Here is a 20,435-nt window from a genome sequence, read left to right on the forward strand (position 1 = left end):
TCCTCCGGAGGGCTTATTACAGCACAGGTGGCTGGCCCCACCCTCCACGCTTCAGCAGGTCTTGGGGTGGGGCCCAAGGGTTTACATTTCTGACCAGTTCCCCTGAAGGGTGGTGGTGCTGGGCCAGGGAGCACACTTTCAGAAGGCTGCTGTAGAACATTCTAAGATGGATGTTCCTAAGTTTTCTAAGCATCCTGAGATTTAGGGCCGGGGGAAGAAAACGCTACAAAGTAAGTCTGCAAGCGCAGCCAGAGTAGGAGGGGCAGAAAGGGGAGAGTATAAAATCAGAGGCAACGTTTGCTGAGGTGCATGCCACCTGCAGGCAATTGGAGGTGATGAGACATCTGGCGGGCTGGGTGTTGCTGGCTGTCTGTATGCATAGGCTGAATGCAGGTGAGGCAGCCAAGGGGGTGAGGGATGGGAGGAGGAGAGGACAGAGCAAGAAGGGGTTGAGACAGGCAGGAAACAGATTCTATTAATGGTCTGTGGTATCTTTGAAATAGAGCATGGGGGTTGATACAGAATAGAGGATTTGGCGAGTCCTGGGTTCGACTTCTGATTCTTCCTCTCGTTGGCTGGGTGAACATCGGGCAAGTAACTTTGTCTCTCTAAGCTTCAGCCCTCTCACCTATAAAACAGTAATAACAATCTTTAAGAAAGAAGGAGCTTATTCTGTTTTGTTTTGGAAAGTTCTCCAAGGTCTGTCGTTAAGGAAGCAAGGTACAAAATAAATAGTATATAGACTAAGCTATCTTTTGCATTAAAAAAAGGGAGTAAAAGGTTATGAATTTATCTGCTTGCTTGAGTATTCATAAAATCTCTACAGGTTTCACAAGAATGACAGCAGTAACTTGTGGGGAGGGTGACAGTGTGATGGGTCAGAGATGGCTGGGAGGACTTTTATGTTTTCCCTTGCAACGCTCACTTGAAATGTGAATTCCTCCCCAGAAAACAAATCAATTCAATAGCGAACATGTGATCTTTGTCTGTTACAGCTGTTGTGAGGGTTAAAGTAGAAAAAGGTAGGCAAAAACCCTCGGAACTGCCAATGCTTTCCAGCCTGCCTCCAGAGGAACACTCGGGAGTCATCACTCATTGCAGCCAGGGAGAAGACACCCTGGGAGCTAAGTAAGAGGCTGCTAGAAAGAACCTGTTCCACGACTTGGGCTTTCAGTGGGTGATTTGGAGTGGGAGACTTCAGGAAGCAAGGATTCACTCAAAATGGGATGCTGTCAGAAAGAGGAGGACAATTCTACGACTGGGTATCTAAATCTTATCTGTAGGGAAGAAAGACTAAAACCAGAAGAAAGTTTAATCAGCGAAGAAGCAGCAATCACTCATTTTAGCCAAGATAGGAAAGGTGTTGGGTAATTTGTGGGTTGCCCAGGGACCTTGTATTTGCCTGTGTTTACACAAAATTCTGAAGCAATCTGACTTTGTCTCATTGTATCGTGATCTCGGAGCAACCTTGTCTGAGGTTATTACTCTGTAAGATTTGTTATGTCCACTGGGAGAACAACACGGCCAGCTCTGAGTGCCGGGGCAGCTTTCGGATGTCAGGGCTGCCTTTTATTTTCTTTCCCAGAACACAGCAGCTGCTGTTACGTCGCCAATCAATGGTGGTGGTGGTGATGGTGAAGGTGTTACGTCTTCATCATTGTTTGATATGTTGGTGGAGGAAGAGGAAGGCCAAATGGTAAAATGGTGATGTTTGGCCAGAGATGTGATGGATAAAGACATATAAAGCACAATGACAGAGGATCTGTAAGGATTTGATTGTGTTCAGCAATATTAGTAGATGAAATGGCAAAGGGCCATTTCCAGGACACCGTGGTCTGAAAGAAACAGCCCAGTCCTGGAATCAGGCAGAACTGAACTTGAGTCTAGGCTGCATCTGCTTTGGGCTGTGTGGACAAAACACATACACAGGTATCTCTCTGCTCTCTCAACTGTAAAACCAGGAGAAGATTATAGCGATTAAAGATAATAAAGATGAAAAATTATACAGAGTAGCCATTGTGTTGGCAAAGCCAAGAGCTCTATGACTGGACAAAGTAGAAAACTCACCCAAAGCATCTATGCTCCTGGCATTTATTACAAAATATTGGCACCCATGGCTTTAACCTAAAATGACTGTCACCCGCTGCACTTAGAGGAGGTCCAGCTTTGTGGCAGCATCCCCATGAGGCAAGACTACTGTGGAGACTCCGTTTCTGGAGCCAGGATACCTCAACTACTTCTTAGTTTTGTGGCTTTGAGCAATCGATTTCCTTCTCTGACCCTTCCTTTCTGTATCTGCAAAATGGAGATCATGATAATACATACAAAAATAACATATATCATTATAATATATATGTAATATATAATAATACCAACAGCCTATGAATTAGCATCTTTATGTCAAAGGTAAAGAAAGTCAAGCACAAAGGGATTAATTCCCTTGCACAGATAAGTGGCACTTCCAAGGTAATATTAATATCCTGTTTATACTCAAAGTATAAACATAATTGAGTACCTGCAATATGTCCTTGAAAAAACATAGCCTGATGGTTCAGAACAGTCTGTGCAGTCGTTCTTCTTGAGTTTCAAACTAATTCCCACCAGTTATTAGTTGCATGCCTCCTGGCGAGTTGCCCCTTGGTGCATTAAGTTTTTGTATCTGTAAAACTTGGGGGTTTAGGATTGGGAAGGAGAAGACAGTTATACATCCTAATCTTTCCCTCCTAAGGCTGTTGTGAAGAACAAATGAAGACAGCAACTGGAACATAGCAATTGCCAAGTAAACAGTAGCTAATGCTAATAGACAGCAGTTTCCATGTGTGGTGTTGCTACAACAGAGACACTCTCCAAAACAGGGTCAAGGATGAACAGAGCACAATTTTTTAGGCGGAAAAAAATCGTGAGGCTGCTGGAAACGTTCAGCCTCAGGCACTGAACAAACAGGTTGTTTTCCTGAAACATTGGCGTATGGATTAAAGCTAGAAGATTCTCTCTGAACCTCAGAATTGTGGAATTCCAGTGAACAGGTGAAAGTTGGGTGACATTGGCAGGTGGATTTACTCTAGCTGACTCAAAGAAAAGCCTGTGGTGCGGGCACAGTTCACGTCTGAATAAATGAGCTTTTGTGGGTAGATGCACAATCTCCCAATTGGAAGTGTCCATAAGTCATCCGAGATGTGGTATTGTGGACGTTTCCACAACAGAACAGTTGGCTACATGAACTTCAAGGTACTTTTAAGAGCCATGTTTCTGGGAATGGGGTATTTTAGGAGATGGTTTAATTTTTACCCATATTTTTTTCTCTTTCAGAATTGATTTCTCATTTACACCCTCCACGTCAAGGTAGGGAGACCATCTATTTGTTAGTATCTCCAATGTTAGCCCCCACCCCTTAAACAATATTATATTCCTGAAAGTCCCTTGCACTTTCTTGCCATTTGACCCTTTCCTTTGCTATTCTTTCAACATGAAAGGCTCTCCTTAGTCATGGCAGCCAAATTATATATTTCAAGATCCAGTTCAGTAAACTGAGACTTCCTCTCCTGCCCCTCCAGAAAAGACTTTCTTCTCCATTGGAATTAACATCAGCATTCACGTGTGGAAGGGTTATGTGTCCATTTTTTACTTTTAATTGACAAATAATAATTGCACATATTTACAGGGTAGAATGTGATGTTTTTTTTTTCTTAGTGCAAATGATTTTATTTATTGATAACATGGCAAACAAAGTTTAGAAATTCTGATATGTCCATCATCTAGAAATCTTTTAACAATTTTGAAATATGTAATACATTATTATTAATTCTAATCATTGTACTGTGCAATAGACTTCTAAAACCTGTCTAACTGAAACTTTGTACCCTTTGGACAACATCTCCCCATTCCTCAGCCCACCCCATCCCACACCACCCTCTGGTAACCAACATCCTACTCTCTGCTTCTATGAGTTCAACTTCTAAAAAAGCATTGCTTTTTTTGTGGATTGTTTGTTAATTGTAACATCCTTATCAAGGTGCTATCCACATTCAAAGAAATTCACCCGTTTTAAGTGTACTGTTTGGTGATTTTTTTAGTAAATTTACAGAGAAGTGCAAATATCACCACAATCCAATTTTAGGACATTTCCGTCACCCCAAAAGGATCCTTCATACCCATTTGCATTCACTGCCCATTTTCACCCCATCCCTAAGCAACCACTAATCTACTCTCAGTCTCTATAGATAGCTTCACCCACTTGGAAGAAGAAAAATAGTGTGTAGAGATTTACACTGTGAACCTTTACTCAAGAAGTAGCATGGGAATTCAATAGAAGAGGGAAGGAGACTTTAGATCCCAGGGAACAGAAGGTGGGCAGGTAGCATTTGTGGAAGAGTGTGGCTGAGAACTGTGAGTGAAGCTGCAATATAAAAGAAGGAGAGAGTGTCCCACTACAATCCACCTTTCCACTGGGGAAATGTGCAACCCAGGCAGCAGGAGTGCACCTAGTCCAACCTAGAGACTAAGAAGGGAGGGAACTGGAGAGTATACTAGGCATTTTTCTGGACCCAGAATACTATAGGGGGATGTGATTCTCAATCTTGGCTCATGCCAAGCTTGGGGGTATTCAGCAGCCTAGCAGTGGTGGCCGCCACAGGTATTAATGAGTCTTGGCCATGGGTTGGAGTAATGGGCCTGGAGTGGGGCAGGGGCCCCCATAAGCAGAGCTGAGAGGCAAGTATGGAGTGCCCTCCAGCCATGGGCACTGGAATTGAGCTCTCCCCCTCCATGGGACCCCAGAGTGGAAAGAGATTGATTGGCTGGAGAGCCATGGTTTTGCCAGTTTTGCAGCCAGGATGGCTTTGCAGTCTAAAGCCAAATCCTGTGTGGCTTTACTGAGGGCCCCAATTTGATCCCTTCATCAAGACGCGGGAGAGAACCTTGCTGGTTTAGAAGAGTGAAAGGAAGGTGGGTCCCACACCGACTCACCTGGCATTTTTGAAATGCCAGGTAAAGAATTCAAAATATTGATTTTAAAGCAGCTCAATGAAATCCAAGAGAAATCTGGAAAAAACCAATACAAAGAAATCAGAAAATCAATTCAGAATATGAGTGAGAAATTTATCAAGGAGATAGATATCTTTAAAAAAAAAAAACACTGCTGGAAATGAAAAATTCATTGAAGGAATTACAAGATGCTGTTGAAAGCCTCAACAATAGACTAGACCAAGGAGAAGAGAGAATCTCAGAACTTAAAGGCAGGCCTTTTGAATTAATCCAGTCAGACAAAAATAAAGCAAAAAATAATAGAAAAAAGTGAACAAGACTTTAAGAAGTATAGGAACACATAAAGTTACTGAACTACAAATCACTGGCATTCCTTAGGGAAAAGAGAAAACAAAAAGTTTAGAAAACTTATTTAAGGAAGTAAATGATGAAAACTTTCCTAGTCTAGCAAGAGATTTAGATAACCAGATACAAAAAGCCCAGTGAACAATAGGAAAAATACATTGTAAGATGGACTTCACCATGATCTGTAGTCATCAGACTGTCTAAAGTCAATGTAAAGGAAAAAAAATCCTAAAATCAGCAAGAGAAAATCATCTGGTCACCTGTAAAGGAAACCTCATCAGACTAACAGCAAACTTCTCAGAAGAAACCTTACAAGCCAGGAGAGATTAGGATCTTATCTTCTGAGTGCTTAATGAAAAAAATTGTCAGCCATGAATTTTATATCCTGCCAGAATAAGCTTCATAAATGAAGGAGAAATACAGTTCTCCCAGGCAAGCAAATGCTGAGAGAATTCATCACCACTAGATTGGTCCCATAAGACATGCTTAAAGGAGTTCTAAGCATGGAAATGAAAGGTCAATACTCATCATCATAAAAACACGTGAAAGAATAAAACTCATATGTCTTATAAAACAATTACACAAAGGAGGAAGAGAAAGAAATTAAATAGCAGCATCACAGAACTACAACAAACCCCAAAGACAAAAAGACAGAGAAAATAAAGAAACAAAGAATCCAAAAAAACAATTAAATAACAATTAACATTATGACAGGAACAAAACTTCACATTTCAATATTAACCTTGAATTTAAATGGATTAAATTCTTCATGTAAAAAATATAGATTTGTGGAATGGATTAAAAAAGTGAACCAACCATATGCTGCTTACAAGAAACTCACCTTACTGATAAAAACACTTATAGACTGAAAGTAAAGGAGTTGAAAAAGATATTCTATGCAAATGGAAACAAAAAGCAAGAAGGAGTAGCTATACTTTTATGTCAGATAAAACAGATTTTAAATCAAAAACAGTAAAAAAGACAAAGAAGGTCATTGTATAATAATAAAGGTATCAATTCAACAAGAGGATATAGCAATTATAAATATATATGCACCCAACACCAGAGCACCCAGATTCATAAAACAAGTATTATTAGATTTAAAGAAAGAGATAGAGAGCAATACAGTAATAGTGGGGAACTTCAACACCCCACTCACAGCACTAGACTGATCATCAAGACAGAAAATCAACAATGAAACACTGGATGTAAATTGGACATTAGCACTAACAGACATATATAGAACACTCTATCCAACAACCACAGAATATGCATTCTTCTCTTCAGCACATAGAACATTCTTCAAGATAGACCATATGTTAAGCCACAAAACTAGCCTCAGTAAATTTTTAAAAATCAAAATATATCAAGTATCTTCTCAGATCACAGGACAATAAAGCTAGAAATCAATATAAAGAAGTCTTGAAACTATACAAAACATGGAAATTAAACAACATGCTCCTGAATGATATTTGAGTCAATAACGAATTGGAAATGGAAATTGAAAAATTTATTGAAATGAATAAAAATAGAGGCACAACGTATGAAAACCTCTGGATTATAGCAAAAGCAGCATGAAGAGGGAAGTTTATGGTGTTAAATGCCTACATCAAAAAAAATAGAAAAATCACAAATTAACAGCCTAATGTTGTACCTCAGAAAACTAGAAAAACAAGAACAAACCCAATGCTAGCAGAAGAAAAGAAATGACAAAGATCGGAACACAACTAAATGAAATGGATACCAAAAATATACAAAGAATCGATAACACAAAAAGTAGATTCTTTGAAAAAATAAACAAAATTGATAAACTGCTAGCTAGACTAACCAAGAGAAAAAAATCCAAATAAATATAATCAAAAAATAAAAAGGATACCAAGAGAAAAAAATCCAAATAAATATAATCAGAAAATAAAAAGGATACAATAAAACTGATATCACAGAAATACAAAGTTCATCAGAGACTACTATGAACAACTATACACTCACAAATAAGAAAATCTTGAAAAAATGGACAAATTCCTGGAAACCTACAACCTCCAAAGGTTGAATCAAGAAGAAAGGGAAATACTGAACAGACCAATAATGAGTAGTGAAATTGAATTTGTAATTTAAAAATCTCCCAACCAAAAAAAAAAAAAAAAAAAAGCCCAGGATCAGATGGATTCACAGCCAAATTCTACCAAACATGCAAAGAACTGGTACTAATACTTCTGAAATTGTCCCAAAACATTTAATAGCAGGGAATCCTCCCTAACTCATTATACAAAACCAGTATTAGCCTGATACCAATGCCAAGGAAACAAAAAAAAAAACTATAGACCAATATCCTTAATGAACATAGATGTAGAAATTCTCAACAAAATATTACCAAACCAAATCAGCACAACAAAAAGATAATATACCACCGTACCAGAATATACCACTGGTTTTATGCCAGGGATGCAAGGATGGTTCGATATATGCAAATCAATAAATGTGATCTACTACATAAACAGAATTAAAAACAAAAACCATATGATTATGTCAATAGATGTGAGAAAACATTTGATAAAATTCAACTTCCCTTCATTATAATGCCCCTCAATCAACTAACATAGAAGGAACATACCTCAAAGTAATAAATGCCATATATGACAAATCCACAACCAACATCATTCTGAATGGGGAAAAGTTGAAAACATTCCCCCTAAGAACTGGAACAAGACAAGGATGCCCACTGTCACCACTCCTATTGAACATAGTACTGGACATCGTAGCCAGAGCAGTCAGGCAAGAGAAAGAAATAAAAGGCATCCAAATTGGAAAAGAGGAAGTCAAATTATCTCTATTCACTTATGATATGATCTTATACCTAGAAAACCCTAAAGGCTCCTCAAAAAACTCTCATATTTGAAAAATGAATTTAGTAAAGGTTCAGGATACAAAATCAACCCACAAAAATCAGTGGCATTTCTACACACCAGGAACAATCAAGCTGAGACCAAAATCAAGAAGACAATCTCATTTACAATAGCTACAATAAAATAAAATAAAATATCTAGGAATATATTTAATCAAGGAGGTAAAGATCTCTACAAGGAAAACTGCAAAACATTGATGAAAGCAACTGTAGATGACACAAACAAATGGAAAAACATCCCATGCTCATGGATCAGAAAAATTAATATCATTAAAATGACCATACTGCCCAAAGCAATCTACAGATTCAATGCAATCCCCATCAAAACACCAACATCATTTTTCACAGTTAGAAAAAGCAATACTAAAATTCGCGTGAAACCAAAAAGAAGCCCAAATAGTCAAAGCAATCTTAAGCAAAAAGATGGCTAGGAATTGTGGCTCATACCTGTCATCTCAGTGCTTTGGGAGGCCGAGGCAGGAGAATCACTTGAGGCTAAGAGTTTGAGATCAATCTGGGCAATATAGTGAGATCCCATCTCTACAAAAAAAAAATTAATTAGCAGGAAGTGGTGGTATGCACCTGTATTCCCAACTACTCAGGAGCCTGAGGCAAGAGGATTGGTTGGACCCAGGAGTTCAAGATTGCAGTGAGCTATGATTATGCCACTGCACTGCAGCGTGAGTGATAGAGCAAGACTTTGTCTCTAAAAAATAAATAAATTTTTAAAAAGAACAAAGCTGGAAGCATCATGTTACCTGACCTCAAATTATACTACAAGGCTATGGTAACCAGAACAGCATGGTACTGGTATAAAAAATAGACACATAGCTCAATGGAACAGACTAGAGAACCCAGGAGGAGAGGCCAAGATGGCAGACTAGAAGCAGCCTGCACACAGCTCTCACAGAGAGGACTAAAGATGGTGAGTAGATATTTACCTTCAGATCAATAGTGTAAGAGAGAGCACTGTGAACCAAAGAGAGGTGACAGGAGGCATCCAAAGTAAAGCAGAAAGAAGAGATATGACCTGCTCTGCAGTTTGCAAATACACAGGGAAGACAAGTGTAGACATGGGGAAGGCACAGAGGGGGAATCCCAGGGCTCCACACTCCCCCATGATCATTGCTATCCAAGGTGCAGGAGGGACCCTCCACTGCAGAAGGACACATGACAAACATAGGAAGCTATCTGGAGACTGTGCAGTGGCATTGCTCTGTAGAGAGGGCACAGCAGTGACCCACTAGACACTGTGGTCCCTGGGCACTGCAGCTGACATCACTTTAAAATCTTAGACCCAGAGTGCTGCCTCTACTCAGGGATCAGATCCTTTGCTGCTACCTCCCCATCTCCATGGCCAGTCCAATTTGGGGAGGGAGCAGGGAGGCCAGGCACTCTCACGAGTCCTGTGGACAGGAGCCACAGGCCCCCACTGCTACTGGAGCACCTGGTTGGGCTGATAATCACCACTGCCTGTGGACATGGGCAGGGATGTGCTCAAGCTGGTGCCCCACTGACAAATGCCACCACCTGAGGGTGTGGGCAGAGTTCCAGTCAAGCTGGCATCCACCCAACAAATGCCATCACCCCCTAGAATTTGAACAGGTCAGCTCTCAAGCTGTCGGGGGTTGACAATCATGCTGCCCAAGGGTGTGGGTGAAGTTATACTCAAGCCAGCCCCTGGCCAAAAAATGCTGCCATCTGAGGATCTGAGTGGGGCAGCTCTCAAGCCGGTGCCTGCTGTCAATCGCCACTGCCCACAGGTATGGATGGGGCTACGGTCAGGCCACAAGGGCCAACAAATGCTGATGCCTGCAGATCTAACCCAGACCACTCTCAAGCCAGTGCTACTGACAATCACTGCCACCTGTGGGGGAGGGCTACACTCAAGCCACACAGAGCAACAAATGCCACCACCCGCAGATCTGAGTGGGGCAGCTCCCAAGCCAGCACAAGCAATCACTGCCACCACGGGCATGGGTGGGGCTGTGCTTAAGCCAGCACAGACTGACAAACGCCACTGCCCACAGATCTGTGTGGAGCAGCTCTCAAGCGGGCTTGGGCTGACAATCTCTGCTGCTGACAGAACTAGGTGGAGCATTCACTCACTCTGCAACGTGGGGACTGCCAGTGACAACCACAGGGGACTAGTCAGGCAGGAGACTCAGGAAAGCAGCAGTGTTAGACACTTACAGTGTATCTGCCCATATCAGGCTGGGTCAGCCCCTCAGAGTAGCACACAAGTGCATCATCCAGGGACCTCTAACAAATGTCAGTGACAATGCAGAAAAAAGGGAATTCTCATACTGTGTTGATGGGAATGTAAATTAGTACAACCTCTTTGGAAAACAGTATGGAGATTTCTCAATGAACTAAAAGTGCAACTACCATTCAGTCCAACAATCTCACTGCTGAATATCTACCCAAAGGAAAAGAAATCATTATATCAACAGAGACCTGCACCTATATGTTTATCACAGCAATAACACAATAACAAAGATATGGAATCAACCTGAGCACCCATCAATGCATGAATGGATAAAGAAAACATCGTATATGAGGGCTGTCTGGAAAATATCTGGCCACTGTTAATACAACAAGAATGGTTACATGGCTGGATACTTTCTGGACATCTATTAATATATACACAATGGAATACTACTCAGCCATAAAAAGAATGAAATCATGTCTTTTGTAGGAACATGGATGGAACTGGAGGTCATTGTCTTAAGTGAAACAACTCAAACACAGAAAGTCAAGTGTTGCATATTCTCACTTATAAGTGGGAGCTAAATAATGTGTACACGTGGACATAGATCACAGAATAATAGTCATTGGAGACTCAGAAGAGAGGGAGGGGGTGAGGGATGAGGAATTACTTAATAGGTACAATGTACATTATTCTGGTGGTGGTTACACTAAAAGCCCAGACTTCACCACTGTGCAATATATCCATGTAACAAAACTTCACTTGTATCCCTTAAATTTATACAAATAAAAAATTGAATTTACAAAACTATAGAGTAGAATAATGGTTACCAGAGTCTGGAAAGGGTCATTGGTGGGCGGGGGCAGGGGGATGTGTCAAAGAGAAGATTGTTAATGGGTACAAAAATACAGTTAGATGGAAAAAATAAGGTCTAATGTTTGGTAGCCCAATAGGGCAACTATATAATAATTTAGAACTGTAATAATTTATTGTGTATTTCAAAATAACTAAAATAGTGGAATTGGAATGTTCCTAACACAAAAAAATGATAAATGCTTAAGACATTGGATACCCCAATTACCCTGATTTGATCATCACACATTGTATACTTTTATCAAAACATCACATGTATAAATATGTAAAACTATTATGTATCCATAATAATTTTTTAAGTTTTAAGAAATTTTCAAAATGTAAGAAAAGGTAACTTGTAAGGAAGTTCAATACAAATGAACCCAGCTTTGTCTGGATGTTCAAGAAAGTTCCATGGAATTCATTTAAGTTCAACATAAGAAGAGAGTCAACAAACAAAAGGGACGAGGAGTTCCTGTGAAGCAAAGAAGATCACGTCTGTAAATTCCAAAGGCAAGAAAGATGGTGGACAGTGGGGATACTTTACAAGGTTTGAGTAGAGAGAACACAAAGAAGGGTGATCCAAGGTGAGACTAGAGTTGTATTTGAGGACCAGACTAAGTAGGGTGTGGTATAATAAGCCATTTCAATGGTATTTCTTGCACCTAACAGCAATGGGATATCAACAGATTAGTGGCAGGGCCAGATTAGTAGTTAAGAATAATTGGCTGGATGTGGTGACTCACATCTGTAATTCTAGTACTTTGGGAGGCTGAGGCAGGGGGATCACTTGAAGCCAGGAGTTTGAGACCAGTCTCTCTACAAAGTAAAAAAAAAAATTAGCCAAGTGTGATGGCTCATGCTTGTAGTCCTAGCTACTCAGGAGGCTGAGGCAGAAGGATCACTTAAGCCCAGGAATTCAAGGCTACAGTGAGCTATGATCACACCACTATACTCCAGCCCAGGTGACAGAGCAAGACCTTTCCTCAAAAAAAAAAAAAAAAAAAAGGAAGGAAGAAAGATTCTCCCTGCAGCATGAAGAGCAGGTGGAACAAATAGGTTGGGAACATACAGAAATAAGTTATTGCTATGGTCAAGGCAACGCAAGAGGATGGGTGGTGATTAAGTATGGGAGGGAAGCGGGGAACTTTTAGAGATATTTAGGAGCTAACTTTGGCGGGCTAAGAGATATATCTTTCTAGGAGATGGAGGAAAGACTCTAGAAAGACTCCAGAGTTTTGGCTTAGGAAAATCAAGTGTACCATTGCTAGAGGACTTCCATAAAAAGGAAGCCAGCAATTCCAGCCTGCTTCCAGCTCCGGGTTGAAATAAGGCTTCCTTCGATATCTCCTTATGTTTCTGTCGCACACAGGAAAGGCAGTTGATGGGACCAACTACATATGGATGTAGGGGTTAAGGTTGAGTACGGTGCAGATCATTGGGATGGGCATTTGAAAGTCAATTCCCTTCGTAAGCTTGTCCTACATTTGGCATGTATTCCCTTTTCCAGTTATTTCTAGACAACCCTGTGTCTTTCCATTTACCTATGGCGATGTAGTCTACTACAGTTGCATCTCCATCCACAGTGACTTTGATTGGTGTTCTCTTGACCAAATATTCCAAGGCAAGTGGCGCTACTGCACGGCGGGTGGTGAGTATCCTATGGCAGGCTGTCTGGGATGCCCAGGACCGGGAAGCAGATGATAGCAGCTGTGTGCATGGTTTATGGTGGCAGATAGGCCTGAGTTCAAATCCTGACTTTTCTACATAATTTGGACTTCTGTGAAAACAATGGAGTGTGCTAGAAAAAGCATGATGTTCTGTGTTGGTTCAGCAATGACTACTCTTAAGACCATGTTCATCCTTCTCCTTCTGCACCCCATTATCTGCAGATCCCCCCCAGTGTCTCTTTCCCTTCATATTTGGAGACAAACTCATTTTCGAATGCACCAAGGAAGGCTATATTTTGGACCGGAGTTGGTGTTCATTGACCTTCAATTACAACAAAGACAGGAAATGGAAGCAGTGCTCTCCTCTCAAGTAAGAGGTTGGGGAAGGATGAAAGGGGGTGCTTATGGATCTCTTAACGTGGGAACCCTCTGGATTAATGAAAGGGGAAGCTTGGGATCAAGATTATCTGGCAATGGCTTAGAGCAGGGGTTAGCCAATATTTCCTATGAAGGGCCTGATAATTAGTAAATATTTTAGGCTTAGTGAGCCATATGTCTCTGTCACAAATACACAGTTCTGTCCTTGTGGTGGCACAAAAGCAGCCACAGGCAAAACAAAAACGGGTACTGGCTGGGCTCAGTGGCTCACACCTCTAATCCTAGCACTCTGGGAGGCCGAGATGGGAGGGTTGTTTGAGCTCAGGAGCTTGGGACCAGCCTGAGCAAGAGTGAGACACCATCTCTACTAAAAATGGAAAAATTAGCTGGGCGTGGTGGCGCACACCTGTAATCCCAGTTACTTGGGAGGCTGAGGCAAGAGGATTGCTTGAGCCCAGGAGTTTGAGGTTGCTGTGAGCTACAGTGATGCCACTGCACTCTAGCTGGGGTGACAGAGCAAGACTCTGTCTCAAAAGAAAAAAGGGGGGTACAATGTACATTATTTGGCTCATTGATGCACTGAAAGCCCAGACGTCACTACTATGCGATCTATCCATAGAAGTGCAATCCAAAATTGCACTTGTAACACTTGAATTTATATACATGTGTTTTAAAAAAGTAAATGTGACTATGTTTCAGTAAAATTTTATCTGTGGAGCCTGCAATTTGAACCTCATGTAATTTCCAAGTCTCAAAAGATATCAGTCACCATTTATTTATTTATTTATTTGGGAGTCAGCCATTTAAAAATTAGAAAACCATTAGCTCCTGGGCCGTACAAAGATAGATTTGGTGGTTGGATTGGGCTTCTGGGCTTACTTTCTTTATATATTTATTCATATTTATGTATTTGCTTCTTTTATTTCAGCATATTATGGGGGTACAAATATTTAGGGTACGTATATTGCCTTTGCCCCACCAGAGTCAGAGCTTCAAGCGTGCCCATCCCCCAGATGGTGTGTGCCCCAATGATTGGGTGTGAATATACCCAACCCCTCCTCCCCGCTCCCACCTGCCCAACACCTGATGAATGTTACTACCATATGTGCACTTAAGTGTTGATCAGTTAATACCAATTTGATGGTGAGTACATGTGGTGCTTGTTTTTCTTTTTCTTTTCTTTTTTTTTTTTTTTTTGTTGAGACAGAGTCTCGCTCTGTTGCCCGGGCTAGAGTGAGTGCCGTGGCGTCAGCCTAGCTCACAGCAACCTCAAACTCCTGGGCTCAAGCGATCCTACTGCCTCAGCCTCCTGAGTAGCTGGGACTACAGGCATGCGCCACCATGCCCGGCTAATTTTTTTCTATATATATTTTTTTCAGTTGGCCAGATAATTTCTTTCTATTTTTAGTAGAGATGGGGTCTCGCTCTTGCTCAGGCTGGTCTCGAACTCCTGACCTCGAGCGATCCACCCGCCTCGGCCTCCCAGAGTGCTAGGATTACAGGCGTGAGCCACCGCGCCCGGCCTTTGTTTTTCCATTCTTGTGATACTTCACTTAATAGAATGGGCTCCAACTCCATCCAGGATAATACAAGAGGTGCTAGATCACCATTGTTTTTTGTGGCTGAGTAGGATTTTAGGGAGTGCTCAATATACTCTGGCCACCATGCCAGGTACAGCATCTCAGGTAACCTTCACCATGACCTCAAGAGGTGACGATAGGAATCATGACACCCACACAGAAAGGAGGAGACAGCCTTAGGAGTCAGGCTATGCCCAAACCCAGGTGTCAAATCCCATCATCTCAATGAGACATTATGTAGAGACCACGTACAAACAGGCACCATTAAATGAGCACCTACTAGAGGCTCTATTGTGGATTTCTCATTGATTAGCTCTCTCTCCAACAAGATTGCTGCATTATGGATGTGGAATTGAACACTGAGAGGCAGACCATCTTAGCCAATCAGCCTCTACGAGATGAAGCCCCAAATAGCCCCCATACTCAGTGGAGGTCAAAGTCAGTGTTCATTTGCTACCCCCAGCTCTACATTTGTCTAAATTCATAGAAAGGTTGTGGTGGTGTGCATCTGTAGTCCCAGCTGCTCGGACGCTGAGGCAGAAGGATCGCTTGAGCCCAGGAGTTTGAGGTTGCTGTGAGCTGGGAAATGCACCATTGCACTCCAGCCCGGGTGACAGTGGGAGACCCCTGCTAAAACAAAACAAAACAGAGACCTCATAGAACTGTTCACTTGAGTGGGTAGGGCCTGCCTGTGAGGGACAGAGGGGGCACAGAGGGGGCCCAGATGGGGACCCAGCGGACAGCCTGTGGGGAGGGCAGAGAGGGGGCCTGGGGGGGCGGCCGCTGGGGAGGAGGAGAGTGGGGTAGCCTGATGAACTCACCTGGAAAGCGATTGCCACAGGTGAGAGCTGGACTGCTATGAAATAGCTCCCGCGGCTGCTACACCAGTCTCATGAGCCTCGGAAGCCGGTTTTCCGTGTCCTTACTAACTCGCCCGCCCACTCTGCACATTTGTCCTCAGAGGATGCAGGTCTGGGAAGTCTCCCTCTTCCCCCTCCTCTTGTCCACACGAAGCTTTCCCTCCCCGCCCTGTGCGCTTTGATTGTGGCTCTCAGTACAGTGTCAGTTTCGGGGCGGCCAGTGCCTAAAAGGCCAGGGCCACAGTAACGCTTAATAAATGCCATGTGAATGAAGAATTAAATTCAAAAAAAAAAAAAAGAACGATTCATTTGATAATGTCTTTGGAGTCTTTTTCCACAACATCAGTGGCACAGAGATCAAGACTCCTAGATTTATCTCTGAAATCGGCTAGATTTTATCTGAATCTAGCTAACTGCTTTTCCCCGTATACATCGTGACTCCAGCAAGTGTGTTCACCTTTCTTTCTGGGTCTCTAGAAATGACCCAGACTTAGCAACTGAGTCGTTTCATGTGTGCCCAGAGTCCCGTTTCTCCCCCGACTGGCTTTGTTGAGCCTTTAACCTTTTCTGGAGTTCAGCTAACGGTGGTTTATTCCTGGACTGGTTTGCAGCTTTACTTCTTGGTAAAATGCCAGGGAGCCTGGCTGGTTTCCACACCTGCTTTCAATTGCCTGATGCTCACCTGCAGCTTTTTGTTACCTTAGACTAGGGCATGAGTGGTGCTTAGCAATAGCCATCCAATCCCACCGTTCATACAGTTACCGTGTCCTCAGGACTTTGAGAAGTCCCTGAGCTGTGGCACGAGCCAGCACGTGCCCCTCCCCAGGCACACCATCCCAGTGCAAGGCCAGGAAGGGTCTTAATGATCCAACCATCACCTTGCACAAGGGGCTGTTTTCCAACTGCCACCAGTGTTGGAGTCCTGGGTGCCACCACGGTGATCCAGGTCCAGGTCTCCACCCTATGCCTGTTTTCCTGGACCACTCTCGGTATTAACTATCACAGGGTAGAGTCTTAAAAACAGACATCTCATCTCTCTCTTCTTTCCTCCTTCTTTTCTTTCTTTTTCACTGCCCTGGTCCAAAAAGTTTGAAACAGGTCATCTAGCACCTCTTGTATTATCCTGGATGGAGCTGGAGCGCACTCTAAGTGAAGTATCCCAAGAATGGAAAAGCAAGCACCACGTGCACTCACCATCAAATTGGTATTAACTGATCAACACTTAAGTGCCCATAGAGTAGTAACATTCATCAGGTGTCGGGCAGACGGGGGGGAAGAGGGGATGGGTGTATTCACACCTAATGGGTGCAGTGCACACCGTCTGGGGGACCGACATGCTTGAAGCTCTGACTTGGGGCGGGGCAAAGGCAATATATGTAACCTAAGCATTTGTACCCCCATAATATGCTGAAATAAATGAATTTTAAAAAACGTAATTACCTCCAGTTTTATCCATGTTGCCGGAATGACATCAAAAATTTTTAAATGCTCCCAAACAGTTATATTATAAATATAGGGGAAAAATTCTCTAGGCAGATAAGTATGAGGAAATGTTAGTTAACAGTCACATTTGTACTGGATTGTTGGCAAGTTTCACGGTCTTAACGTATCTTTACAGACCGTCTAATATTTATAATCATGCATGCACTGCTTTTATTTTCTAAATATTTACTTTGATATGCACAATTAATACATGAATAAATGCTCATTTAATCATTGAAATAACACATTAATACAGGGAATAATTTCCTCTTCTCCTTCTACTCCCTTTCACAGCAGAAAAGAAAACTAACAATTCAGGATGTATTCTTCCAGATTCATTCTCTGCATTTACACTTACGTAAATGTTTCGAAGTTCGTATCAAACATAAATGAATTATACTATCCCCTATGACCTGAGACTTGATCTTCATTTAATATACATTACGGAGATTTTCCATGTGACCATATAAATAATATATGTTCATAAAATAAATATACATATAGCATTTCCCTATTAAAGTATAATTGAATTGCTTTAAATATTTTGATACTGCCATGACCAAGTGGGTAGCTTCTACATTGATCTTGGAGGAAATGTTGCAATTGGGGTTTTTTCACTCCTATTAGAAGAGTTGAGTAAAATCACAGAGTCAGCAGATATGTACATGTTAATTTTCTGTGTGTGTGTGTGTGTGTGTGTGTATGTTTTAAATTATTCCAAATTATCCCCATCAACATTATGAGACTGCCCACTTTAAACAACTTTCTTAACCCTGAAAATAATCAATTTAATGAATTTTGTTCAAATAATGAACTGTATAACTGATGTAGTCATTAAAATAATCAATAATGGTATTTGAGTGAGAAAGAAATATTTATGCCCTTCTCAGACCACTGATCTCTCATGTTCCTGTGCTCGTCTCCTGCTCCATCTACTCTCACTGTTTAGTTCTTGGGGGTAGACCAGATCTCCCATCAGAAAGGAAAATAGGCCAGGCGCGGTGGCTCACGCCTGTAATCCTAGCACTCTGGGAGGCCGAGGAGGGAGGATTGCTTGAGGTCAGGAGTTCGAGACCAGCCTGAGCAATAGCAAGACCCTGTCTCTACTAAAAATAGAAAGAAATTATATGGACCGCTAAAAATATATATAGGAAAAAAATTAGCCGGACATGGTGGCGCATGCCTGTAGTCCCAGCTACTCGGGAGGCTGAGGCAGGAGGATCACTTGAGCCCAGGAGTTTGAGGTTGCTGTGAGCTAGGCTGACACCACGGCACTCACTCTAGCCCAGGTGACGGAGTGAGACTCTGTCTCAAAAAATAAAAGAAAGGAAAATAAATTATCCATCAGGGTGATTGACAGACTGTGACAGGGACCCTTGCAGGGTAGCAGATGATGACACCAATTCTAACCTCTCTTTTTCCTCTGCAGTACTTAGATAAGTCTTGGTGTTCCTGAAGAGACAGAAGTTACAGATTCAGCGTCTGCCTGTCAAAACAGAATTCTATCCTTTCCGATCCTGAACATTGTGATCAATAAAGATTTGGTCTCCTTGCCATGTGGATGACTCCTTTCCTCGAACAGAAGCCACAGCCAGCGCTCAGTGGTGACCAGCACAGTGCTGTCCCTGTCCGAGTAGGGACGCAGCAGGGCATATGCAGGGAAGAACTTGCACAAACAATAATCGTATATGTTTATGGGGTACAATGGGATATTTTGATACATGTTTACAACATGGAATGATGAAATCAGTATAATTAACAAAACTGTCACCTCATAGAGTTTTCATTTTTTGTAAAAGATCCTAATGAATTGCTAACAGTATAATTCTCGGCAAGTTAAAGAAAGTCTCAGAGAACTTCAAGCTTTCCCTGATATTAGAATTTAAAATTTTTATTTTTATTTTTTTTTATTTCAGCTCATTATGGGGGTACAAAAGTTCAGGTTATATATATTGCCCATGCCCCCCATCCCCCCAAATCTGAGCTTCAAGAGTGTCCATTCTCTAGACAGTGCTCATCATTTGGATTCAAGTAGAAAATATATTTTTAAATCATTTTGGGTAAAATTCACATGGCATACAATTGACCATTTTAAAATGAACAGTTCAGTGGAATTTCGTACATTCACAATATTGTGCTACCGTCCCCTTTGTCTAGTTCCCAAACATTTTTTTCTTTCTTTTTTTTTTTTTTTCCTTAAGACACAGCCTTGCTCTATTCCCTGGGCTAGAGCGCAGTGGCATCATCATAGCTCACTGCAAACTCAAACTCCTGGGCTCAAGTGACCTCCTGCCTCAGCCTCCCAAGTAGCTGGGGCTACACATGCATGCCACTGTGACCAGCTAATTTTTCTATTTTTTGTAGAGACAGTGTCTCACTGTGCTGCTGGTCAGGCTGGTCTTGAACTCCTGGCTTCAAGACACCCTCCCACCTCAGCCTAGGTGGGAAGTGATTAAGTCAAGAGGGTAGAACTCTCACTAATGGGATTAGTTCCCTCATTACAGAGCCCCCAGAGACACCCTGCACCCCTTATACCAGGTAACGACACAGCTATAAGACACCATTTATGAGCCAAGATGCCTACACTAGAAACCAAATCTGCCTGGACCTTGGAATTCCCAGCCTCTGGAACGGTGAGAAATAAATCTTTGTTGTTTATGAGCCACACTGTCTGTGGTATATTGTTGTAGCTGCAAAACAGACCACGACGGTGAGGAAACTGAAGTCAGGGTGGCTTCCCATGACCACCCAGACTGTAAGTGGAAAACTAGGGTGAAACCAGATCTTCTGGTTCCTCACCAAGCTTTGGTTGTGACTTCTATATCTTTAGTGTCTGTCACACACACACCAAAAAATTCCCCTTCTGTAATCCATGAATTGTTTTGTTTTGTTTTGTTTTGTTTTATAACAATCGTTTCTTTGTATTCTGTACTGGTAAGAAAATGTACTCCAAATTTGCTCAAATCAGAAGACCTTCCTTTAGAGGGCTAAATTAGCAAAAATCTAGCACAACAGTTCTCAAACATTTGATCTCAGAATGGCTTTACACTCCTAGAATGTACTGATGTCCCTCAGTTGGTTTATTTTAGTGTCAACTACGCTAGGTAAAGGGATACACAGGTAGCTGGTGAAGCATGAATTGTTTCTAGGTATATCTGCGAGGGTGATTCCAGA

The 20,435-nt window shown here is 41.9% G+C and overlaps 1 protein-coding gene across 1 annotated transcript; it reads left to right on the top strand.

The window, feature by feature from the left end:
* Window positions 1–281: 281 nt before the first annotated feature.
* Window positions 282–18,813, top strand: LOC123623884 (binder of sperm protein homolog 2-like). Its single transcript, XM_045531291.1, has 5 exons — window positions 282–393; window positions 3,310–3,342; window positions 12,802–12,942; window positions 13,184–13,331; window positions 18,691–18,813. Exons 1-5 carry the CDS (start codon window positions 336–338, stop codon window positions 18,695–18,697), a joined length of 387 nt encoding a protein of 128 aa, XP_045387247.1. The 5' UTR covers window positions 282–335; the 3' UTR covers window positions 18,698–18,813.
* Window positions 18,814–20,435: the final 1,622 nt, after the last annotated feature.

This window comes from Lemur catta, chromosome 19 (genome assembly GCF_020740605.2).
Source record: "Lemur catta isolate mLemCat1 chromosome 19, mLemCat1.pri, whole genome shotgun sequence".
Taxonomy (NCBI): domain Eukaryota; kingdom Metazoa; phylum Chordata; class Mammalia; order Primates; family Lemuridae; genus Lemur; species Lemur catta.

Excerpts from the sequence above, each read along its gene's own strand:
- LOC123623884 (XM_045531291.1), top strand. The coding sequence starts at position 336 with ATGAGACATCTGGCGGGCTGGGTGTTGCTGGCTGTCTGTATGCATAGG. Across the intron at positions 394-3,309 it reads TATGCATAGGCTGAATGCAG|AATTGATTTCTCATTTACAC; the intron begins GTGAGGCAGCCA and ends TTTCTCTTTCAG. Across the intron at positions 3,343-12,801 it reads TTTACACCCTCCACGTCAAG|TTATTTCTAGACAACCCTGT; the intron begins GTAGGGAGACCA and ends TCCCTTTTCCAG.